Source organism: Protopterus annectens, chromosome 6.part0, assembly GCF_019279795.1.
Source record: "Protopterus annectens isolate FY-2018-M chromosome 6.part0, PAN1.0, whole genome shotgun sequence".
Lineage (NCBI taxonomy): Eukaryota > Metazoa > Chordata > Ceratodontiformes > Protopteridae > Protopterus > Protopterus annectens.
In genome coordinates, this window is record NC_056737.1 from 1,913,217,706 (window position 1) to 1,913,244,235 (window position 26,530).

A 26,530-nucleotide genomic window follows, 5' to 3' on the forward strand; every position below is an offset into this window, starting at 1 on the left:
GGTAGACATCAAATTCAATGCACACTCATTCTACCATGGCCTTAGCAATAGCCTACAATCGACCACCTTTAATCTACTTTCAGTTCCACAACCTACTGAAAGAAATCTGTGGTATCATATGAAAAACTCCAACTCTATATTTTTGATGACTTCAACATTAACTTTCTGGGATAAAATAAACATGACATCTTCAACCTACTCAGTGACCGCAGCATAACTCAACTAATCACTGAACCTATCTACCCAAAGCTTACTAAAAACAATCACACCCAACTCAACATTAAAATAACTAACAGTTCTTCCGAAATGCAGAATATTATCATTTTATTTTATTTATTTAATTTATTACTTTGATAACCAGGTAGATGAACTGGTCTACTGACACTTTTCAGTCACTACCCAGGAGCAAAGTGAAAAACAAAAGCAATAGCGTAAAACAAAAGCAATAACACATTACAAGTAAAATAAAGCATATTCATATATGCAGCAGAAGTCCTATTCTAAGCTACATACTGTAGAGCAACTTAAACATTCCTTACCTAGCTATCTAAAAAGTATTTAATCTACAAAGTTCTGTGCAAACAGGAGAAAAAAATGACATGGGTAGGACTGGAGCTATAGAAGTTGTAAATAAACTGAAATTTCAAAGCTGTACAAGAATTGTATAATATATAATTATATATACAGTAGAAATGTGCCATATTCATAGACATATGCTGTAGAAATTTAAACACTACTTATTTAAACTACAAAGTTTATTTATTTATTTATTTATTTTACATTTGTTAACCGGGCTAGTCTAGCTGGATATATTTCCATTTTCAGTAGAGGCCCGGGGAGAAAAAGCTCCACATATAGAGACAACAGATTACAGACTGGTAGGACTTAGACAAGGAATATTGTTATCCAAACAAGGGTAGAAGTTAAAAATTTCTATACAATCTAAATGCGATCATAAAGAATATTATTACATAGTGTAAAAAACAAGAAGCAAAAAATTGAAATACCAAAGGCAGAGAAATGTACATTGTTACCAAAAGGAAAGGAGTTTAACTATCTGGATAATCTAAAAAAACATCATATTGAACATTTTTGCTTAAGTTTAACAGCAGGTAAAGAAAGAGGAAGACCAAGGAGAAGAGAGAGACAACAATAGAGAGAGAGATAGGAAATACAGGTTTATAGGAAAAGAGTCATAGTCAATAGGGAGGAGAGAAATATGAGAGAGGTATGTAGGGAGGAGGGGAGCTAAAGGGAGAAATGAGGAGGCACAGCAGAAGGGAGAGAAAAGAGGGTTAAGGGGGGAAACAACATTTAGTCAGGATTAGAGCAGGGACACATCCAGTGGCTTTTGAGGTATGTTCTGAGTTTTTGTTTAAATAGAAAAGTAGTTGGAATGGAAGTAAGTTCGGTAGGAAGTTGGTTCCAGTGTTTACCGATGGAGTTTGAGAAGAGGGAGTCACCAGCTAGGTTATTAGATTTGATTAGGGTAACTAGCAGTTTGCTAGATGAGCGGAGTGAGTTTAGATTAGCGTATGGGGTTAAGAGGTTAGAAAGTACAGGTGTGTTAAGAGATTGGTAGAAAGCTCTTTGGACAAATATAAGTTGGGAAAGAAGTAACATGTTTGACAGTTCAAGCCAGTTCAGTTGCTGCAGATTCAGACAGTGGTGAGTTCTGAAAGGCTTCCCAGTAACAAATCTAGCTATGTTATTGTAGGTAGTAGACAGTTTGGAAAGATTGTTTTCTTGAGGTTAGTATAGATGGGAGAAGCGTGAGAAGAGTGGAAATGAGATGAGAGTGGGCAAGAGTAGTTTTGGCTGGGGAGGTTAAGAAAGTCTTAATTCTATAGAGAGCCAAGTTTCCTATTTACACATTTAATAGTGTTGTTGATATGACAGTCAAAGGTAAGATTGTTGTCAATTGTGACACCTAACAGTTTGGTAGTAGGGTCGGGTGTTATAATGGTTCCATTGTTAGATAAGATAGTGAAATCTAAAGTTGGGGATCTGGTCGTAGGCTTAAAGAGTAAGAGTTTGGTTTTTATGCGTTTAGGAGTAGGCAACAATTTAAGAACCAAGTTTCAACTTTTGAAAATACAGCTTGAGTATTTGTTTGAAGTTCAGAAATGGATTTAGCAGAGCAGATTAGTGTGGAATCATCAGCATATTGTATACAAGTAGCCTGGGGAATAGCTACTTGTAGGTCATTTATAAAGAGGGAGAAAAGAAGGGGTCCAAGGATAGAGCCTTGGGGACTCCGAGAGATTGGGAGAAGAGATGAGAGTTCCTTATTCCAGAGGACAGCCTGTTTCCTGTTAGTGAGATAGGAACTAAACCAGTGGACAGCGTTAGGTTCTAAGGAAAGAGATTCGAGAATTTTTAAGAGGAGAGAGTGGATGACCATGTCAAAGGCCTTGGACAGGTCAATAAAGAGAGCTGAAGATAGGATGTTATTATTGCGATTTTTGTTAATAAAGTCTGTGAAGGAGAGGAGAGCGGTGGTTGTGCTATGAAAAGGCCTAAAGCCATGTTGACAGTTTGTAAGAATGTTGTTTTTTATTAAGTGGTTCATTAACTGATGGTGAACACATTTTTCCATGATCTTTGCTAGTGGGGATAAGAGAGCTATGGGTCTATAATTAGAATAGTCATAGGAGTTTCCTCCTTTATGTAAGGGTATAATGTGAGAGATTTTCCAGATATCAGGTATGGTTTCTTCATTAACAGTTCTATTAATGAGAATGGATATAGGATAGGCTATTTCAGAGGCTGCTTTTGAAGGAATTCAGATGGCAGTTGGTCAGCTGAGGGGGAGCAAGGTTTGAGTCTGTGGATACATTTAAGAATAAAGGAAGTAGGGATGGGTTGTAGCCTAAAGGTTGGTAGTTTGAGGGATGGAAGGTCAGGGATATTAGTGTTGCCACTAGAGATGAGAGGCCAAGGAGTTAATAGTATTAATAAAGAATGAGTTGAAGGTATTGGCTGTATCAAGGGCGGAATACTTTTCAGACCGGAAGGGGATGGAGTGGTAGTCTGTCCTGGGTGAAGAAGTTTATTTAGGGTTGACCAGAATTTTTGAGGGTTATTGTGATTTGCTTGCTGGAGATTACTATAATAACTTTTTTTATCAGAGAAGATAGCTTTTTTGGTAATGTTTCTTAGGTGCCTAAATGTCTGATGGTCTGTTGGAGATTTGCTAGTTTGCCATTTCGTCCAGGATTTGTTTCTAAGTAACATTTTTTGTCTTGTATCTTTAGATAGCCAAGGGGCAGGTTTAGATTTAATTCGGATGGAGCGTTTTGGAGCATGATTATCTAGAATTGTTAGGAATGTGATATTAAAGTAAAGGACAGCTTCTTCAAGAGGAAGTGTCTTTAGTGGATTCCAGTTGCAGGCATTTAGTTCACTTTTGAATTGAATGGGGTTGTAGCGTTTAAGATCTCGGAGGGTCCTATAGCTGCGAGTATTGTTAGCGCGTTTTTGTCGTAGAATGTAGGTAAGTTTGTGATCACTAAAGTCATCGGGTAAAGTTCCAGATTGATATTTTAGAAGTGGTTTGTTAACGAGAATCCAGTCAAGAATACTTTCTTTGTTGTTGAGTTTGTTAGTCCTAGTAGAGGTGTCTATTATCTGTGTGAAGCCATGGAGGTTAATATGAGAGGTTGGGTTGTTAGTGTTTAACGAGGACCAGTCAAGGTTAAGGTCTCCAAGTATTATGGTTTCTTGTGGGTAGGTGGAGGTGGCCCAACTGAGGATATTTTCTATGGTAGACGAGTTATTTCCAGGAGGTAGATAAATACAGATAATATAGATGGATTTTTTAGGGTTTAGTTGAAGCTTTGAGATAAGAAGTTCAGTCTTGGTAATATCTAGGTTCTCAGAGGGTACTAATGTTACATTTAGTTCAGTTTTGAATAATATTGCCACTCCTCCTCCTTTTTAGTTTTATGTCGTGTCTTAGGATGTTGTAACCTGGAGGAATGATTTCATTATCTGTAGTAAAGGGTTTTAACCAGGTTTCAGTTAAACAGAGAATATCAAAGGAGTGTTGTTCAAGAAGGGAGTGGAGATGGGTGATTTTGTTATTGACACTTCGTATATTAAGGTGCCCTATAAGTAGAGTATTAGCATTAGAGGTTGGTATTAGTAGGGAAGAGTTTAGTGTAACAGGTAGAGCATCAGATATAGAGGCTAAGGGTCCTGGGTTTGGGTGGATGTCCCCATCTGCCAAGATGGAGTGGTGATATTCAAGGTAAGCTTTGTTAGAGGAGTTCAGTAAGTATTTTAGTTTCCTGAGCAAGAGAGTCTGGGTTTTATTATGAGACAGCCTATGATATCTAGCTAGAAGGTAGCTAGGGGTAGATGTAATATTTGCATTAGTAAAGTTTAGGCTTTCAAAGTCAGAGGCTGTATGTTTAGGAGAGTAGATAAGGTGGTAGTTAAGGTGTGATTCATACCAGGTCAGGAAGTATGGTAGAGTAAGGGCAAGAGAAATACTCAGTAGAAGTGTTAGCTTTAATAGAGTTGTTTCTGTTACAGAGGTCTTTGAAGATGATTTGTAAGCTTTGATGGACATGTTGTGGAGAGAAGGAAAGGAAGAATCAAGGAATTAGATTCAGATAATATAATAAGTAAGAAAGGTTGGAGGGATAAGTTAGAGTAAGTATTTAACTTTGGGTGGGGAGGGAAGATAGGAGGGGTAAGAGTGGGAGGTATAATTGGTAGGGAGTTGCTAGTATGGTAGGAGGTCTGGATAGGTGTAGATGTAGAGGGGGTGTGGTGTGTGAGGTATAAGGCTAAGGGTACGTGGGGTGGGTGGGATAAGGGGGTAGGGAGGGGAGCGAAGCGGGGCAGAAACAGTCAGAGAAGAGAGTGAGTCAATCAGCTTAGCAGGGAAGCTGAACAGTACGTTTTCCTAAGCTATGTAGTTTAAGTAGAAGTTGGGGAGAGCTAGGTAGAGAAAGAAGGAAAGGAGAAGGTAAAAGACAAGAATAAATCAGGCTCAGGGTGTGTGTAGGATGTATACAGTTTGCAATGGGACCCTGAGAGGGGTACTAAAAAGTAAGTAAGCAGGAGTATAAAGATACAGTTAATTGGTGAAAATTAAAATGTAGGTAACAAGAGAGAAAGGAGTGCAACAGCCAGGGAGGTAGTGTACAGACAGTGAGAGAACAGGAGAGGCTAGATAAGATGGGTGTTACAGCTATATTAAAGCTAGCAAACAAAGGGGAAATCAGGTCAACCAGGGGCAAGAGGGAGAAGCAATGATAGATGAAAGGGGGAGCTTTTACACTGCAGAAAGTTGTTTGTATCCAAGAGAATATAAATTTACATCAGGTATTTGGAATAGGTAGGGATGGAGACAGAGTGCTTGTACATCAAGTGGAATTTTAATTACTATTCTTCTTGTCAATTTATCTTTTGGAGCTTTGTGTTTAGTATGCATACTAAAAGATTGATTGTACTTGTTGAACTGGAGCAGGCCGCATGACAGAACAAAACATCATCACAAGGTTGAAACAAAAGATGGCACAGGATCGGAGCAAAAATTGGGCAGAGCTTTGTCTTACTGGAATTACCATTGAATTCTCCAACAAATATGCCACATCTATCATTTACCCAAGAGTCTCAGTAGTCACTGCCCTCATACCTTATTATGGATCTATAAAATACCCAGACCTCTACTCTTATTGAAAAGGGTACACTCTTGAGTAGCAGACACTATCATTGACTGCAGTAATGAACTAAATAAAACTAAATGGTCCCCTGTCTATCAAGCAGATAATTCAGGCAGGGCGTGAAACCATTTAAGCTGAAGAGTGGTCTTGTCATACAATACTTTCCCACAACAGCTCACTACAGACATCCATAACAGCCCTCGTTTAAGAAAAACGACCACTGCACTCTGTTAAGAAATTATGTCAAGGCCTGGACCATTTATAAGAAATCTAACTTTCCAAAACCACAAATACTACACACAGCTCAGAAATTAAGCCAAAAAAGCTATACACAGAGCCAAAGTAGACTTCTACTGAATGAACCAGATTAAAAATCTTTTAAAGTCTAAAGAGTTTTGGAAAAGTAATTAACAAAAAAATTGACTGTGTGAGGATGTGAGTTATTGCCAGCTATGCCAGGAGAAGTAGGGCAGTGAATGTGTAATATAGGCCAGCATAGCTAGTTGGAATTTTGTAAAGAATTATATGCCATTTGTATATCAAACTGATTTGTAAAGATGTTTGTGTTGAAAATGCATTTGTAAAGTCGCTTGTGTTGAAAAATGTACCAACAGTGGGTCCTGACTCTATTGTAACTGATTAAATGTATATATTTTAAAAGATGATACTGGAAGAGAAGAGGTTAAGCTGAGCTCCAGCTAACTTTTAGAAAAACAGCCTGAAGTTAAATTACCTGGTTTAGGCCATAAAGATTATATCTCACAGTTCTGAATGCACCCAAAGATGAAATATCTGTGCCAGAGAATGGTATATTACCTCCTGTAGGACAAGTGGAAGTGTTTTATAGTTTTATAGCTTCCAGATGCTATAACACATCTCAGCAATGCTCTAGTTGTGTGTATGGTAACACATATGTGCTAAATTCAGGTTTGGTTTCTAGCAATAGGGGTAGTATGAGAACCAGAAGACAGATGACCACATGTATGTGATGTCATTCTATAATCCATCACATAAATGATGTTTTAATACTAGATGAGACTGAAGTCTCATGGCAGTCTGTTTCTTGGAACCAGACATAGAAGAATCTCTCACCCACTTCATCTTGCCTTGCTCTAATAAGTGACCCAGGGAATAGTAATTCTTTAGATCAGTCAGGAAAATATAGTGAGATTAGTTAAGTACTGTTTTTCTGTATCTGTGTGAATCTATTCATCTGTGTTATTTTAATATTTCCTGTGACTGAAACTCTGTTTATTTTAAATAGATATTTAGTATTTTCATGTTCTTTTATTATTTATTACATATATTTAAATATTTCATTGTGGCTGGTCCTTTAGAGAATATTTTAACATTTGAGAGTAATTATATCTATTTGATAACTCAGTGGCTACTCCTGAATGCCTTACTGCATTGGTCAAACACCACCATTTTTATTAATATTAATTTCACTCAGTATAATTGGGTACCCTTAAAAGACCCTTAGAGTAGCTGGCTTTAGAGTGTCTGGTGGCAGCAAGTACCTTATAGTCTGGGCAGAAGGGGTCATAGCTAGTAAATCTGTGCCAGCCTTTCCCAGGTGTGCGTGTGTGTGTGTGTGTGTGTGTGTGTGTGTGTGTGTGTGTGTGTGTGTGTGTGTGTGTGTGTGTGTGTGTGTGTGTGTGTGTGCGTGTGTGTGTGTGCAAATCTCAAAGACTGTGTGTGTGTGTGTCAGCTGCCTGTAATATGGACACAGAGCACTGGTTTCACAGAGAGAGTGGTAAAGGACTTTGCTTAGACACTTGGCTGAGGACTCAGCTCTACAGCTGTGCCAGTGGGGATTCTTAATGGGGACCTGGAGAGTGACAGAGAGAAACCCAGATTCCAGACTGAGTGTGTTCCCTGTGCACTCTTAAGGGAAATTGTGCTTGATGCAAACAGCTGCATCTGGTAATACTGTGTGTATCTATTTTTGCTCCAAGTGAACTTCCTTCTCCGGTATCAGTGGTGAGGATTAAGGCTGCTTGATTACTGGCCCAGAGAGAGGACATCACAATTTGGTGAGCAGTGGTGTGGATATTAATTGAACTTCTGCAGCCTGTAGGCATTGGTCTCTGAAGGTGGGTGTACTCTCAAGCAGCCACAAGGTAAACATCCAGAGTTTCATTTCACAACAGTTTTATTATTTTTTTTTTGTTAGATTAGTTTAGTCAGGGAAAGTAGGCAAAGATGTCAGCAGAGGATTATGGCAAACTGACAAAGAACCAGTTGGCCAAGGTATGAAAAACCAAAGGACTGGTGCATGCCAACCTGACTAAAGAAGAAATGATTTTAGCCTTAGTCAAAGTTCAGACCAGCAACCAGGAATTTAACCAGTCTAGTGGTGGGAATTTGCAGCTCTCAGAAACTGGACAGTTCACCCTTTCCTCAGAGGACTTAAAAATCTGTGTGGAGTTAAATAAACTTGAACTGTAAGAAAAACATTTAAATTAGAATCTGCAGAGAGACTGTGGCATTTGGAGGCTGAAGAGAATGAGATAATGCAGCAGGCAAAACATATGGAGTTAGAATCAGCAAATAGACTGTGTCATTTGGAGGCCAAAGGAAATGAGAAACAGTGCCAACAAGAGAGGGAGATGCTGTCTGTTTGTCACAGTCATGGAGGTAATGGGGAAGGGAATAACTGAACCCAGAAGCAATAAAGGTCATTCAATTTCTTCCACAGTTTAAATAGGGTAATAATTTTGATAGTTGTATTCATATATTTGAAAGAGTATGTAAACAATATAATGTTGACCAAGGGCTCTGGTATGATTGCTAACCTCCCTTACTCCATGATAAAGCTGTAACTGCTATTTCTAAATTGTCTGATATTGATTGTTTAAACTATGATAGAGTAAAGCAACTTTTGCAACAATGCATACAGTTAACACCTGAAGCTTAAAGAAAAAAGTTTTGTGACCATAGATGTATGGCAGATGAATATGTCTGTGATTATTTTGCTGAGTTAAGTACTTATTTCATAGGTGGGTGAGTGGGTGTCAGGTCACCACTTTTGAAGAGCTGGCAGACCTTTTGGTGAGGGAAAACCCCTTTAGCACTTTTCCTGAGGACATGGGAATCTGGTTGGCAGACTGAGCATGTAACTCTGCAGATGAGTTGGGGAAAAAAGGGATCTCTACTTAGTAAGAAGGCCATCACTGCACAGGAAGGGGATACCCAGTGCTGCACATGGCTCTAAGGGAATGCATGGTGGGCAGAGTAAAGCACCACAACAACCTATGAACCTATAGGGGTCCCAACCTATGAACCTATAGGGGTCCAGGAAGTAAATAGTGTGGAAAGAAATAGCCAGGGAATTGTTATGGCTAGGCTTGTATAGGCCCTAGGGCCCTAGCCTAGTACCAACCTATGAACCTATGAACAGTGTCCACCTGTAACAGGAGAAGCCACTAGTTCAGGTACATGGCCAGTATCAAGGGTTAAATGTTTTAAATGTAACCAGTGGGGCCATGTATCACATAGATGTCTATGGAAGCAAGGTGGGGAACAAAAGGTGGGGAAGTCAGCAAGTGGGAATAACAGTATGCCAGTGGTAAGTTTTCTGGAGACAACAGGAGTACCAAATTATCACTAGATTTTATATCCGATCTTGGTGGAAGGAAAACAGGCCACTGCTAAGAGAGACACAGCCTCTGACATAACCATTTCAAAGCCTGCAGTTGTTAAAGATGAGCAGTACTTGCTTGGGCAGTTCTCTCCATTCAAAGCTTTAGGAGGGACCCCATTACAAATGCCTTTGGCCAGGGATCATCTTGACTGGGAGGGTGTAAAAGGAAGCAAGCAAGTAGGTGTGTTTGAGGATATCCCTGCAGATGTCTTGATAGGGAATGATTTTGATAATGCAGAACCTTGTGTACATGCAGTTACATGCAGTCAGGCTTTGACACAGGCACGTGGGTCTGGTAGCCTGGAGGAGACCCAGACAGACCCCACACCTGAAGCCAGGGCTGGTGAGGTGTCTATTTCAATGAGGGAGATACCCCATAGTAATGAGCCTTAAGGTGAGCCACAGCTTCTGGTAGGTACTGATGTTCCCTTGGACAGAGTGACTGCAAGTGGAGAGGTGAGTGGTGGTACCCAGGCTGACAGTGAGGTATCGCTGTCAGAGGATACCAGACTCCCTGTATGTAACTGCATGGAAGAGTTACAAAGATAGAGTTGGGACAGGCTCAGCTCTCGGAACCTACACTAAGAGGCTTGAGGATCAGGGGGTGGCACCTGATCCTCAAGGTAAAGAGGAGTCTGTATACTGGAATAAAGGGTTACTGTATAGAGAGTGCTCCCCTTAGGGAGAGCTAGAGGGTGAGGTAATACACATTTGGTAGTGCCTAGAGACTACCATCTGACACTTCTATCCAAAGCCCATGACATTCATTTGTAGGTCATATGGGCATAAAGCGTACCAAAAGACGTATTATGCAGAACTTTTATTAGCCTGGGCTTGCAAGGGATGTAACAGGGTATTGCAGGACCTGTGAGCAGTGTCAAAAAGAAGACAAGGCAGGAGACAAGGTGAAGGCTCATTTCATGCCTTTGCCTGTGACTGAGGAGCCATTTCAGAGGGTAGCTATGGATATTGTGGGGCCTCTGAGTACCCCAAGTTCCACAGGGAAAGAGTATATCCTGGTGTCAGTAGATTATGCTACTAGATACCCCAAGGTGGTGGCTGTGTCCTCCATTCAGGCAGAAAAGGTGGCAAATGCTTTGTTAGAGACATTCAGCAGGGAAGGTTTCCCAAAAGAAATACTGACTGACAAAGAAGCCAATTTCATGTTAGTCTGGCTGGGGTGTCTGTGGAAGTGCTGTGGGGTGAAGCACCTAAAGACCACCCCCTACCATCCCCAGATTAATGGTCTACTGGAGAGGTTAAACTGTACACTAAGGACCATGCTATGGGCATTTTCAGACCGGTTTAAGAGAAAGTGGGTCAAATATTTGCCCCATCTGCTGTTTGCAAACAGAGAAGTACTCCAAGAATGCACAGGTTTTTCACCCTTTGTGTTGCTGTATGAGCATAGGGTGAGGGGGGACTTTAGATTTAATTTGTGATGAGTGGGATGGTGACTGTGACTCCCACAAGGAGTGTGTTGTGACATACGTCCTAAACCTCAAAACAAGGCATAGGGAGCTCATGGACTTGGCCCAGGAGAACCTGGCAGTAGCCCAACAGCAGAAAAATGTCTAGTATGACAGGAATGCTCAAGACCGAGAGTATGCTGTAGGAAAGCAGGTTATGGTTCTCATTCCTGTCAGACACAATAACTTGCAGGCAGTTTGGAAGGGACACTTCAAAGTGGTAAGGAAGGTCAGTGATATTAACTACATGGTGGAACTGCTAGTCAGGAGGCAGGGGTACAAATTGTACCATGATAACATTATGAAGCCTTACCATGACAGAGAGACCCTTGTGCTAAGTATTTGCAGTAGGAGGGAGGAGGAGTCTGAGGGAAATCTATGGCTACATTGAGCCAGCAAGCAAAATGTTAAGTTACCAGTTTAAGAGAGAGTGGGTCAAATATTTGCAGACATATGACATGACAGTGCAGCACTATAGTGAGGTGATTAATGCTAATGCAGATGGGCTCTCAAGATGGGTTATGGATTAATTTATTCCCAGATAAGCTCACTCCTCTGAAGCAATGTTTCTCAAGGGTTACTTGAAAAACTAGCTTGAGCTTCAAAGGAGGGGGGGGGGGAGAGATGTGACAATGTGAGGTATTGCCAGCTATGCCAGGAGAAGTAGGGCAGTGGATATGTACCATATGCCAGCATAGCGACCTGGAACTTTGTAAAGAATTATATGTTATTTGTATATCGAACTGATTTGTACAGATGCTTGTGTTCTAAAATGTATTTGTAAAGCTGTGTGTGTTAAAAATGTACGAACAGTGGCTCCTGACTGTATTGTAACTGCTTAAATGTATATATTTTAACAGAGGATACTGAAAGAGAAGAGATTAAGCTCAGCCCAGCTAACTTTTAGAAAAATATCCTGAAATTAAATTACCTGAGTTAGACCATAAAAATAGCATCTTACAGTTCTGATTGCAGCCAGACAATAAATGCCTGTGCCAGAGAATGGTTTATTGGCTCTTGTAGGAAGAGTTGAAGTGTTTTATGGTTTTATAACTCCCATATGCTATAACATATCTTAGCAAAGGTCTGTGTATGGTAACACATTGTGCTAAGTTTGAGTTCACTTTCTAGCAATGGGCGTATTATGGGAACCAGAAGTCAGATGACCACATGTATGTGATGTCATTCTGTAATCCATCACGAAAATGATGTTTTAATAATAGATGAGACTAAAGTTTCATGGCAGTCTGTTTCTTGGAACCAGACATAGAAGGATCTTTTTTCCACTTCATCTTGCCTTGGTCTAGAAAGTGAACCAAGGAATAGTAATTCTTTAGATCAGTCAGGAAAATATAGTGAGATTAGTTAAGTACTGCTTTTCTGTATCTTTGTGAATCTGTTCATCTGTATTATTTTAATATTTCCTGTGATTGAAACTATGGTGTTTATTGTAAATAGATACTAAGTATTTTATTAGCTATAATTATTATTATTATTTATTAGTTCTTTTATTATTTACTATTAAATGCATTTAAACTTTTCATTGTGGCTGGTTCTTTAGAGAATATTCTAACCTTTGAAAGTACTTTTATCTATTTAGTGACTCTGTGGCCACTCCTGAAAGAGTTACTACATTGATCAAACACTACCATTTGAATTAATATTAATTTCACTCAGTGTAATTGGGTACCCTTGTAAGAGCCTTAGAGTAGCTGGCTTTGGAGTGTCTGGTGGCAATAACTTCCTTATAGTCTGGGCAGAAGGGAACATAACTAGTAACTCTATGCCAGCCTTTCTCAGGTGTGTGTGTGTGTGTGTGTGTGTGTGTGTGTGTGTGTGTGTGTGTGTGTGTGTGTGTGTGTGTGTGTGTGTGTCTGTGTGTATATGTGTGTGTGTGTGAGTGCTTGCGTGTGTGTGTGTGTGTGTGTGTGTGTGTGTGTGTGTGCGCATGTGCTCAAATCAACTCTCAAAGAATGTGTGTGTCAGCTGCTTGGAACAGGGACAGAGAGAATGGTGGAAGATTTGGCTTGGACACTCGGCTGGGGACTCAACTCTACAGCTGTGCCAGTGAGGAGTCTTATTAGGGACCTGGGGAGAGAGAAACCCAGACCCCAGACTGACTGCATTCCCTCTGTGCTCTTTAGGGAAATTGTTTTTGATGTAGAGAGCTGCATCTCTAAATACAGTGTGTATCTAGTTTTGTTCCATGTGAACGTCCCTCTCCAGTGTCCATGGTGAGGATTAAGGTTCCTTGATTACTGTTCCAGAGAGGAACATCACATACTGATCCAAAACTAATGCCAACTGCCCAGCCATTTCACCTGAAACCCTGGTTAAGCACATCACCACAGACCCAAATACAACCTATAAGGGGTATGCTCGTAGACGCACCTTGGGATTTGATACACTAACAATAATATATCATGTCAACGTGGAATTTTTTTAGTGTTTATATGCATCAAAGATGCTGAGGAAAGAAAAAATCCATTGATTCTACTTCCCTTGCATATTTAACTTTAGAAGCTTTGTGTTTAGTGTGCATCACAAAACAGTTGTTACTATTTCTTGAGCTAGAGCAATACACATGACAGCAGAACCAGGCACCACTGCAAGGGCAAAACAGAAGGCTGCACTGGGCCAGAGCAGAAATTGGGCATTGTTTTGCCCTTCTGCAATTTTCAATGAACTTTCTAACAAATATACTTTAGCAAGATTTAGCAGATACTACAACCTTATAGGCCATCTCAGAGTCTACCCAAAAGCAACTAGATGTACTTATTGAAAAGTTGAAGCAGGACTATGCTTCTATCACTCAGCAGCAAGAAGCAATCTCAGTGCACTACTCCCAAATTCACATGCTGTTCAACTTGAATAAATGACCGGACCTAAAAGCTGACAATTAGAACACAGCTTGTTGGAATAACTTACATATATATATATATGATCAGACTATTAGAGGGCACGCAAGAATCAAACCCAGAGGATTTTATCAGGAAGGAGTGAAGTGAATGTTTACACTGACAAAAATGACTGGAGACAGAGTGAGCACACAGAATAGCCATGAAAACACCAGGAAATCTTCCCAGTCATTTTATTATTAAATTTCTCTCTTATGTGGGCAGAGAAGAGGTAGTGAAGAAACTGACTGCACTGGGTGAAGGACTGGTGCATCATAGCAAAACCTCCCATTTGTTTCACTTCTGATTACTGTGTGGAGTGGCTCTGCTTTTATAAAAGAAAGCTCTTTATCCCAGCTCACAGATGTTTTAAGAAGCTGTGGTATTCAGTATATGTAAACTTTCCTGTACTGATAGCTACAAAGGACTCTATAAAGTTAATATTTGAATTTCTGAGTGAAGTTAGAAACATTTGGATAAAATTGTTTGACCAGACACCTAACACAGACTGTCAGGAGATGGAGGGTCAGCCACTCCAGGTTTCATCTCATCTAAATACTGAATACTAAGAGACTACATCTCCAGAGTCTTCTAAGCTTACTTCAGACAGCAGTAAGCCTAGGGGACTGAAAGGCTCTAGACTGTTTTCAGAGTTAACCAGCAAAGTAAGTCATCAATATCCTATCCTGTGGAGATATATAACAAGTTTTCCTCTCTGGCATATAGTATGGAGAAATCACAGGTGGGAGGAATATGAATTTTTACGATTGTCACTGTTGAAGTGACTCCCCAACCCCATGTGCAAAAATGAAAAAAAAAAGGGTTGTGGATGATCCACTGCTGTAAGAATTAGCATCCTTGGAAAACAGTGTCTGAGCCCAGACTGTCAGACTTGGTTCATTTATTGAAAGGGCTTAAACTCCTTTCTGCCTTTAGCTCAGAAGATAAGTAGTTTTCTCTCTGTGCAATACTGCATGTACAATACATCTTTTGCAGTTGTAGACTCATAAGGACAGCTACCCCTGTGCTGTGTTTGGGGATTTATTTGGCCAGAATGAGGGTATTTTGTTTCAAATTATATGGCATTTGCTAATATGGCTGGGATACTCTTGCACTACTATTGTGATTGTACTCTGAGTAGTCACTACTTTCCTCTTTTTGGCACAGAAGGATGGAGTAAGTAGTGCAACCCTTTGTGCAGAGGGCACATCCCAACAGTTAACCTAGATGGCAGGAAGCTTGGACCTTTAACAAGGGTCCTGAGATAACTGTCTGTTATACACAAGCATGCAGTGCATGAGAGTTGCAGTATTATTACCATGTTAATAACATGGAGTAGAGTATTTGCTGAGCCCAGCCCCCCTATATTTGAGGCGCTGATGGTTTTTGACTATGTAGGGGAGCTTGTTCATTAGTTCACTCCCTGCTGGGGAGGTAACTACAGCTTATGAAGAATACTTTCTATTGAAGACGCTGTTTTTTTTTTTTTTTTTTTTGGAAAGTATGTCATCTTCTTCTTTTGGCTGTTCCCATTAGGGGTCGCCAGAGCAGATCATCAGTTTCCATTTCTTCCTGTCCTCTGCATCTTTTTCTGTCACACCAACCGCCTGCATGTCCTCTCTCACCACATCCATAAACCTTATCTTAGGCCTTCCTCTTTTCCTCTTACCTGGCCGCTCCATCCTTAGCATCCTTTTCCCAATATACCCAGCATCCCTCCTCAGCAGATGTCCAAACCAATACAATCTCGCCACCCTGGCTTTGTCTCCAAACCATCTGACCTGAGCTGACTCTCTGCTATACTGATTCCTAATCCTGTCCATCCTTGTCACACCCAATGCAAATCTTAACATCTTTAACTCTGCCACCTACAGTTCTGACTCCTGCCTTTTTGTCACTGCTACTGTCTCCAACCCATATAACATAACTGGCCTCACTACCCTCTTTTAGGCCTTCCCTTTCATTCTTACTGGTATTTGTCTGTCACAAATCAATCTTGACACTCTTCTCCACCCACTCTGCCTGTAGTCTCTTCTTCACCTCTCTTCCACACTCACCATTACTCTGCACTGTTGATCACAAGAATTTAAATTCATCCACCTTCGCCAACTCTACTCCCTGCATCCTCACCATTTCTCTATCCTCTTTCTCATTCACACACATATATTCTGTCTTAGTCCTACTGAGCTTCATTTCTCTCCTTTCTTGAGCATATCTCCACCTCTCCTCAACCTGTGCTCTACTCTCACTACAGATCACAATGTCATCGGCAAACATCATAGTCCACGGGGACTCCTGTCTGATCTCGTCTGTCAACCTGTCCATTACCATTGCAAATAAGAAAGGGCTCAGAGCTGATCCTTGTTGTAATCCCACCTCCACCTTAAATGTATCTGTCACTCCTACTGCAGACCTCACCACTGTCACACTACTTTCATACATATTCTGTATCACTCTTACATACTTCTCTGCCACTCCCGACTTCCTCATCCAATACCACAACTCCTCTCTAGGCACCCTGTCATATGCTTTCTCTAAGTCCACAAAGACGCAATGCAACTCCTTCTGACCTCCTCTATGCTTCTCCATCAACACCCTCAGAGCAAACATCGCATCTGTAGTGCTCTTTCCTGGCATGAAACCAAATTGCTGCTCATTAATCATCACCTCCCTTCTTAACCTTGCTTCCACTACTCTTTCCCATAACTTCATGCTGTGACTGATCAGATTTATCCCTCTGTAGTTACTACAGCTCTGCACATCACCCTTATTCTTAAACATCAGTAACAAAACACTTCTCCACACCTCAGGCATCCTCTCACTTTCCAAGACTTCATAAAACATCTCCCCTAAACACCTCCATGCTTCCACAGGTATGTCATCTGAACCAACAGCCTTCCCAGTCTTCATCCTCTTCATTGCTGTCCTCCTTGCTAATCCACTGCGCTTCCTGATTCACTATCCGCACATCATTCATCATCCTCTCTCTCTCATTCTCTTCATTCATCAGCCCCTCAATGTATTCCTTCTCAACACACTCTCCTCGCTTGTGAGTACGTTTCCCTCACTATCCTTTATCACCCTTACCTGCTGCACATCTTTCCCAGCTCAGTCCCTCTGTCTAGCCAATTGATACAGGCTCTTTTCTCCCTCCTTTGTGTTCAACCTTTCAGACAACTCTCCATATGCCTTATCCTTAGCCTTTGCCACCTCTTTCTTTGCCATATGCCTCATCTCCTTATACTCCTGCCTATTTTCTTCATCTCTCTGACAATCCCACATCTTCTTCACCACTCTCTTTCTCTGTATACTCTCCTGTACAACCTCATTCCACTACCAGGTGTCTTTATCCTCTTTCCTCTGTCCAGATGTCACACCAAGCACCTTTTATAACTGTCTCCCTTACCAGATCTGCTGTAGTTACCCAGCTATTTGGTAACTCTTCACTGCCACCTAGTACCTGTCTTAACTGTTCCCTGAACTCCACCTCACAATCACCCTTTTTCAACTTCTGCCATTTGATCCCTGGCACTGCCCTCACACTCCTCCTCCTCTTCTTGATCACCAACATCATCCTACAGACCACATTTGGAAAGCATGTCATGTACATTTAAAATAAAGTACATGGAATATGATGTTTAAAGGGGAATCGGTCTGCTAATGCTATCATAAGACTGTAAGCACTGATAGGAGAAGAGGAGCAGCATTTGCAAAGATTATTGGTTGAAATACTGTACTAGCTTCTTACATACATGCACACATACACATGTGTGTGTGTGTGCGTGTGTGCGTGTGAGTGCGTGTGTGTGTGTGTGTGTGTGTGTGTGTGTGTGTGTGTGTGTGTGTGTGTGTGTGTGTGTGTGTGTGTGTGTGTGTGTGTGTGTGTGTGTATAAAGTGCATGTGTATACTTTCCATAAAGGAAGCTGATAAATTTGTTATCTTGATATTTTTGAGGTTAGCACCCAAAACATGCTTATCCTACAATGAAGACCCCCCACAAGCATATATACTGCACACCAAAACATTTGGTATTGACAAATGCATGTTGGCAATACTGACTGCCTTGCTAGCTCATATATTTGCATGTTTGGCCTTCAAAAACAGAGTGGCAAGAAGACACAAGAGTTTTTAAGTATTTTTACGCAGTTTTGTCAATGTCAGTTTGATCCACATTCTTACCTCACAGCAGACCACTTCCTCCTCTTCCTCCTTTTGTTTGTCCTTCATAATAATCTGCTTGCTTGGCTGTTTTCTCCTCCTTTGCACAAATGTTACATCTTTCTTCAGTTCTGTGGTCTGTACCTATGAAACACACATGGGAAATTGCACATTTTAACTGAGATTCAAAAGACAAAGTTTTCATAAACTTAAATACCATTTATTTTTTACTTCATATTTGCAACACAGAGCTGTGAACCATTAAAATCACTAGTTCCATTCCTACAACTGTCTACTTAGGTTCAAAGGTGTTTACTAGGCTAACGACCACAAGGGCCTTTTTAAGCCTAATCATGCATCCCATATCTCTGACAAGTTCTGATACCCTTGATAAGTGTAAGCAGGGGCTTGGGAAATGAAACATTTACAGGCTAGGGCCTGGGAGATGAACTGTTTACAGGTTGCCTGTGTTCATTAGAGACATAGGTGTATTCAGTGGGGCAACTGGAATCAATCTGTTCAAAGACTGACTAATCTGGGTCACATGGGCTAGTCAGAAACAGATACTGCAGTATTAGGTGTAAACTCACAGTGAGTGGCATGGCAACATACAGAGAAGTTCAGAGACCCGCGTAACTCATTCACTCCAATGGACCTCAGCATGTTTGCACTAACTTCCAATGGGCAGAGCCTAAGCCTTTTAACAGAATCAAATTATGCCCTCACATTTCAAACAGATGTTCATATCTCTGGAACCATAGGGGTTATGAAAGAAATATAAAGGGCAAACACCTTGGCAGAAACTGTTTTATAGTGGTAGCATTCTTTAGCTTCTAGGTATTAAACTAAATTTGTAAGTCACAGTAAACACAATAACTATTACATTTGTAATATTTTGTAAACAACTTACAATTTCTCCACAACCACTCAAGTTACACATATACTGTCAGCATCATTGTATTCATCTAACTGAGAGCTTTCATATGAGGCTAAGGATGTGTTACTTGGTTGTGGAGATATTTAGAAAAATGTGAAAATTATATCTATATAAATTAATATCATAAAAACAAAAGTTAATATCTATTTACCTGCATTAGAGAGAGGTCAAATATTCATGCAGTTGAGTTTGCCATTGTGTAAGCTTTAAGAAGAAATCATTTAAAACCTTGTACATAACATAGTTTTAGAATTATTGATGCAAATATGAAAAAGCCATATTTGACGCCTAGAGGTGTCAATAGGTGTTAAGTGCAGATGCACCTGGTGGCATCACTCAGATGTAATGAGTTAATATGACTGAGCTAGAGGAAATAAGCTTGGTATGCATCACATACAAATAATTATCTGGAGTTTTTCTCCCCAAGCCTCCGCTGAAAATTGGCTTCAATCCAAGTTGGACTTTCCCAGTAAACAAATGTTAAAAAAAATAAAATAAAAAAATAAATAAAAAAAAATTCTAAAATGACATGCAGATGAAAATGAAAAGCGAAAGACGAAATTAAATATGGCAGCACACTTTAGAAACATATAAAATTGTGTAATAAGCTGCAATGATCAGCTAATGAAGAACATAATTTTTTGGAGAACATGTGTATTGCCTATGCTAGAATGCCAGAAGTAGCATCAGCTACTACTGGTCAGGATATAATAGTGGTCACCAAGGGAGTCAAGTGATGTTGTATGCTACTGCCCCTTTCATCACAGAAGATTCCATTAGTGGCCTACAAGTCATCACCTTCATGATCAAGATATAGTCATCTGCTACCATGTGGATAAAGACATCCTAAAGGAGCTAGTACACATGTGCCAGCCTCACATGGGGTCGTGGAGGGGATGCATAGGCTGCTTATCACAGTGGACTTAATGTTTGTGTTACATTAGCCATCTTTTTCATTGAGACCTTAAGGTGTCTGACAAAGGATGTGCTATGATTTTCACTGGACTCAGCCTTGCAAATCTTATGCTCTTCTCTGACATGACAATGATGCTTGTGGAAAAGTATTTCTGTTTTTTGCAGACAGCAGAGAAGAGAACCACCACTATGTGGGCATTCTACAAACATAGCTCATTTAGATTAGATCCTAAGGGCTGTTGAATGCACACACACACACACACACACACACACACACACACACACACACACACACACACACACACACACACACACACACACACACACTTATTTATTTATTTTCATATGTTAACCAGGATAGCCTAACTGGGCTAAAAGACCCTTTTCAAAAGATTACTGGGAAGAAAAGCAACATAAAACAGTAAGATAACATTAAAAAAGAATAATGTAAAGGCAAGTGTATGTTAATATAAATCACAGAAGTTTTACCTGTAATATAAAAAACAAGTGTATTTGCTGAGCAACTTTGCAATATTGAGGATTGAGGCACTTAGTTTACTTAGCATGATAAAGGTTGTCCTGAATTGATGAAAAGCCAGAAAGTTCTGGAGTTTTTGGCATTGTGCCTGTTGTAGTATGAAGCAGTGGTGTGTGTTACTGGGATAATTTGTTGCATAACATGACTAACAAGACCCACCTGCTCCTCACAGTATCCACTATGCCAGACAGAAAGGTTTCAATTCCATTAACTGCCAGGTGCTTTGCAGTGCACAGGGTATTATATGCAGTGTGTCTGTGCACCATCTAAACAGTTCCCATGATTCCCACATCTTACACACATGTGATCTGGTAATTTCATGCAGGGGTTCTTTCTACAGGGTCATCTAGTTGACAGGAGCACGCATTACCAACCATAGAAGCCAGGAACATCCATTCTCATGAACACAGGCAGCAGACCATTCATAATGGTGTTTGTGTTATGTATTGCAGGTGATACTGGATATCCTTAGGAACCATGGCTGATAACCCCCATATGCAGTCTTTAGACCACAGTGGAGCTGGAGTACAACACTGCACTTTCACAAACACAGAATATCATCAAATGCATACAAAACAGTGAAAACCCACTTCTGATGCATGGATACATATCATGGTACATTGTAATAAGCACTGGCTACCTACAGCAAGATATTTGTGGTCAGCGTTATGTTTCATGCAAGGCAGAGATGCGTGCAATATATCATGACACTGGCAAATAGATGATATCTGGTCCACAACTATGGGCCATGGCAAGACAAACACTGGACAAAAATGATGTAGGCAATAATGTTTACCAGCTTCTCATTTCAGCACACTGACTGCCCATCATGTGCATCAGACATTACCATACTCCCATTAGCAGAAGGACTGGTCAGGGCACAGTCATCACCATTTGCTTGAGGGCATAGCATCAGGGATTAACAACACTATCATAGGTGGAAGGGTCACATGGTGCCTGCATTAAGCATGCAGATAGTGTGCATGTTGTGTAGTGTCAGGGATCATGTCCTCCTGTGATGTGATGGAGCTTCCAGGAGTGGAGCACTGTATGGGTTCACCCTGTGGCTATGTAGTATTGGGTTAAATAGCAGATAGTTCAAAAGATGACAAAGCCCTTGGAGTGCTCATGTGCTAATGTCTCTATATCTTCTGCTTTGGTGATCCAGCAGATTGATGGTATCCACTACATCATGTCTAGGCATGAGTGAGTCTTACCCTTGTTAAAGCTATAGAGGTGTAGGCTGGTATTCAAATTTGGGGACCCTACTTGGTTGCCAGGTGGGATGATGACAGTGGAACTGGTCAAGCATCATCCATATTCTTATGAGAAGCCATGGCCAGGGTAGAGGTCACAGTGGAAACAGATGAGCTCCAGCCATGTCCACATGAGTGTCTGGAGTCAATTTTGACAAGACCCAGTGACAACACGAGGGAGCACTGTCACATCTATGTTAAATTGCTGTGCACACCAGTGATATTCAACCATCGCCTAGTTTAACCATGGTGGCTGGTTTTCTACAGTTGCATAGATGCAGTAATAGATCCTAAGTGGAACACCACTGCCTTTGATGGGTGTGTCTGTTCCTGGTACATATACACAGTGTTACCGTGCCTGTGTTGTTGAATGTTTCACATCCCCTACAATGGTTGAAGGTCTTTGTGCAAGTAATGCAGCACATTAATCAGCCGTGACATGGTTTTATTAGTGGCCATTTAAGTAAGAGTATGTACTTGAGTCATGGCAACAACAGCCACCTGTACAATTCTTTCTAGTGGGGTGGTCCACTAATAATAACTCCAGTAGTGCTGACTGTGTATCAGGGATGGGGCTGACTCAGACAGGATGACATACACTAAACATAGGTGATGCTGGGAGCTTTTCCTGGACTTCCACAGTCCTCTCAGCTGTGGCAGAGTGGTGTGTGCCCTCAACCATTTGAATTGCTGACAGTGCCACTGCATCCTCAGTCTGTGCCAGGTGCATGATGCCATTAATGGATGGTTCTGCAGACAATTTGACATTAAACATTTGTTGACTTGTTGTGAGTGATCATCTCCCATTTGAACCTGTGAGTGCACACAGATAATGTACGAGTATTAAAACTGATATGCATGTGTGAGTCCCACCACCATGCAGCACACAGACTGCTACATGTAAAGAATATACATAGCCTATGAAGCACATACATACTTTGTGGTTCAGGTTATCTCCACTGCTGTCCTAATTTCTGTGTGTGACACAAATGCAGATGTGTATGTCTAGCATGTTCCACTACTCACCTGGGTCATCACCTACAGGCACTTGGATAGTCATAGCTTGTAGTATAGGTTGCTTTTGTTGTGGCCCTGATGTCCCTGGGTGACTTACATGCGTAGGGACATGTTTCAGTAAAGCAGACAGAAATGCTTTGCAATGCCTAATAAGAATGGCATAGTCTGCTACACACCTTGGTCATCCCATACATTTTGGCAGTCATCATCAGTCCAGCTCCCATATCCAATCTACCACCATGTACAAGAGTTTTCTCAGTGCCACCACTGAGGGATGCTAGGAATTCATCAATTTCTTTCAGTTGTTAATACGTTGGGTGCCTGCTGCAATGGTCAGTCTGTCCTTTGCTATTTTCCTTGCTTTGAGTCTGGCATATAGGACCATCTCCAGACCCCTGAGATGCACCTGAAGCAGTGTCCTCTTAAGACTACCCATTGCATTGATGTCCTACAATAGTCCCTGTCACACCTCTTTAGGGAAGGCCTTGTCCACTTTACCCTTGTCCAAGACACACCTGCCATGTGTGTGTGGAGCCTGAAATAGCACCCCAGTCTACTTCACAGTCCAGCATGGTTAACTTTTTAAGGCACTGTAGTTCATTTGGTCCTATTATTGGTCAGGTGCACCCACAGTTACAGAAGTGGATCAATGCAGGAATGCTGGACTGCCCACGTCTAGTAATACCTGCCTCATCATTTTCCCTAAGATTTCTGTAGTTAGTGGGCACAGCCCTGTGTGCTATTATGACATACCTGTGTTGATGCTATCTCATAATGTGGCAGCTCTGGGCATGTACATCATGTGTGATGTCCCTTGTACCTGTGCCAATAGTGTAATGTTTGCACAGAGCAGTGAAGGCCTATTATTAGCCTGTCCTGCTGTCCATGTGCATATGCAACAGCATGTAGATAGTGACAGGAGAGGGCTGTCTGAACATGTGTGTTTTGTATGCCCTGGATGAAAGCACTTCCCACCACAGGGCTGCAACCTGTCCTGCCTGTTCACTGTGCACTGTCAGTTTGTTCTCTCTACCAGTCTGTTAGACCCATGCCATGCCAGTGCAGTGTTACCACAAACACTCAGTGCATCTTTCTGCAACAGTGTCTGTGGTGGGCATATCCCCTTAAACAGTGACTTCCTTTCTTGCTTGGAGTACTGTGGTCTCCCACAAAATGGTGACCAGGGATTGTATCATCTTAAAATGGAGCTAGTAGCACAACTATTATGCCAATGAGATGATTTAGTTAGATCATGTCTGAATCGCACTATAATGCAGTGCACTATCACCCCTGTTCCACTCTACAGGGTCCAGTCCAGCTCATGAATGTCCATTAAAGTAACATATGGTATGCATGCTTGTTGAGCCCAGTTGCACTACCAAATATATGCAGTATGTTAATGACTATGGCCATTATGCTACACATCTGTCCATTATGTCCATTCTTGGGCATGAAAGTCACATATGATGTGCATGCCTCTGGTATCTAGCTGCATTATTGACACCCTTCCCTGTGCAACTGACCCACATGAATTGTGCTACCACAGATGGGCATCACATTACTGTGCTGCCTGTCAGTATGCGTCATGTGTTCCATGTGACATATGGCTATGAGTCACAGATTTCATTTTTTTGCTTTTGGACTTGACCTGATGAATGGACAGACATGGATTTACCAGGATCTGACTCAGGCAGAACTCCTGCATGGTGCATCAGGGAGCACAAAATTTGTTTACACCTACTATACATGCAACACAAGGATAGTCTGCTGGGAAATTATGACAGTGCTCAGTACAAAGTGGATACCTGACGTGTTTGCTAGGGAGATGTGATATCAAGCAGTGCCAGCATAAATATAATGATATTCAGAAGTGGTGCCCAAACCTTGTTCAAAATAGAAAGAAGAGGCTAGTGAATGCTTCCATACTCAAGTAAGAAATCTGTTTTTGCTGAGTCAGTCTACAGTCAGCATGAAGAGTATAGGTAGGTATACTTATCTTCTGTTGTCATGGATATGGCTGTGCTGCTCATTCATTTTTCCCCATTTTCAGTAGAGCAAGAAATTGCAGAGAACAGAGTTGACTGCTAGAGGAGGCAGGCTATACTCCAAATGGTGGGGTAAGTGTACTGTATTTTTGGTATTACAGAGAAATGTGCTTGACAGGTTTACCACTACACTGTGCACACTTCTTTTCGCATTTTAATATTTAACCATAGCTTTGTTTTTCATTGGTTTTGTGGACTTCTTTTTCCATTTATATACTGTTTTACCTTCTAAAACTGTTCCTATCATACTTGCATTTGTCATTACTTTACAGCTGTAGTTAACCTTTTGCTAAAGCACTAAGATTTTTTTGTATTTTCAATGAGTTTGCCATAGCTTTGTTGTTCATTAGCTTTATAGATCAGTGTGTCCTCTGTTTGTTGTCCTACTGTCCTAAATTGTTCCACTTATGCCTGCATTTGCCATTACTATATAACTGTACTTAATCTACATACCACAGTACTGAGCGGTTGTGCTTTGTACTGTATTTGTTTAATGTTTCACCATAGCTTAGCTATTCATTGCATTTTTACACAGCTTCAAACTCTAGTTACTGTGCTACTGCCCTGCACTGTTCCAGTAATGTCTACTTGGTGCTCCCTATGCTATCCTGTGCTGCATAACAGTGAGTTCCATTATCAATGTTTTATATTATTTTGCTAGATGTTTCTCCCTCCAAGTCCTGTTTTAATAAACTGGACCATGTTACACACTGACCATTATATGTATGCCCTGTGTTGTTCTCTTATATAGTCTTTTTAATTATGTGGCTTTGTTGTTTTGTTTTACTTCTGTTTATTTCTTCTGCAAGACTAGCTTTGGAACAGGCAGAGGTGAGGCAGCAGCCTTCATGTTCTGATCACCACACTAACTACTGTGTATCCAACAGTCCCCAGGCCTGCCTATGTGGGGTAATGACTGTCATCCTATGAAAGGTGACCTGGGGGGATCAGTGGGGCCACCACTGCTGCTTCTCCAGTGAGTGGTGTAGGTTCATTATTAGACAGTGACAGTGAGGAGGCCCTTCTGAGTCACCCAGCACTAGGTCCAGAAATTTGTGTACGCTAAGATGGATCAGCAACTCAGTCCCTACGCTGATACCATGGACCACCACCACATGCTACTAGTACAGACTCACAGCCAGTCATCCCCAGCCATTGGACCACCAGAGGTAGACTCCACCTATGATATCAGGCATACAGGTGACTTGACTTCCAGGTGGGTTGACTTCTTGACTGGCCTGGCAGGCCATACACATTAAACCCTATCCTCCATCATGGTGTTTCACTTCCTTGTGTGTCTCTCTACCCATTTGTTGTCATATTCTACCCATCAGTTGTCCAGTCTCTGTCAGCCCGCATATCTCCATTGTCGCTCCACCTTTTAAGTCACTACCTTTCCATCAGTCTTTGCCTGCCTTTTATGTTTGTGTGTCTACCTCTGCTGACATACATGTACCATCTTTCCTATCCATACCCTTTCCATGCTACATTTCCTGTCTGCCTTTCTTACAAAAATAAAGAAGGACACGTGTCTCATAAAAAATACCTTCTTCACCCACCCCCATTTCACTCTTCCTTGTCTTTCGTTGTGTTCCTCTTCTTCTTCCTCCTCCTTCCTGACTGTCTTATCTCACCCTTTCTTTACTACTTGTATACTAAAATCAGTTGGCATTTTGCTGTGTAGCCATTGTATGGACTTCCAACTGTGCCAGTGTTGCAGGTATGCCATGCTCTGATGCATGTGTGAACATGCATACTGCAAGGTAATACACCCTGCATGCCGATGTCCTTGGGTCACTTGACCATGCATAGCATAGTCCAGGCCATTGTACGCTGATTGCCATTTTCATAGCTGTGAGGCTACATTATGCAGCATTATCCCTGGCATTTCCTTTGTATGTGAGCACTTATGCATACCTAATCCCTATCAGGCAGCATAGCACTGCCTTAGTCGCACTGTTATTACAGCTTGG

The 26,530-nt window shown here is 41.1% G+C and overlaps 1 protein-coding gene across 2 annotated transcripts in view; it reads right to left on the bottom strand.

The window, feature by feature from the left end:
- The window catches only part of PRKAG3 (protein kinase AMP-activated non-catalytic subunit gamma 3), a 1,357,042-nt gene that overhangs the window by 905,476 nt on the left and 425,036 nt on the right, over positions 1-26,530 (bottom strand). For both annotated transcript variants that reach the window (XM_044075227.1, XM_044075226.1), the window contains exon 4: positions 17,871-17,993. In XM_044075227.1, the coding sequence (XP_043931162.1) occupies positions 17,871-17,993 (123 nt within the window). The remainder of the gene's footprint in view (positions 1-17,870; positions 17,994-26,530) is intronic.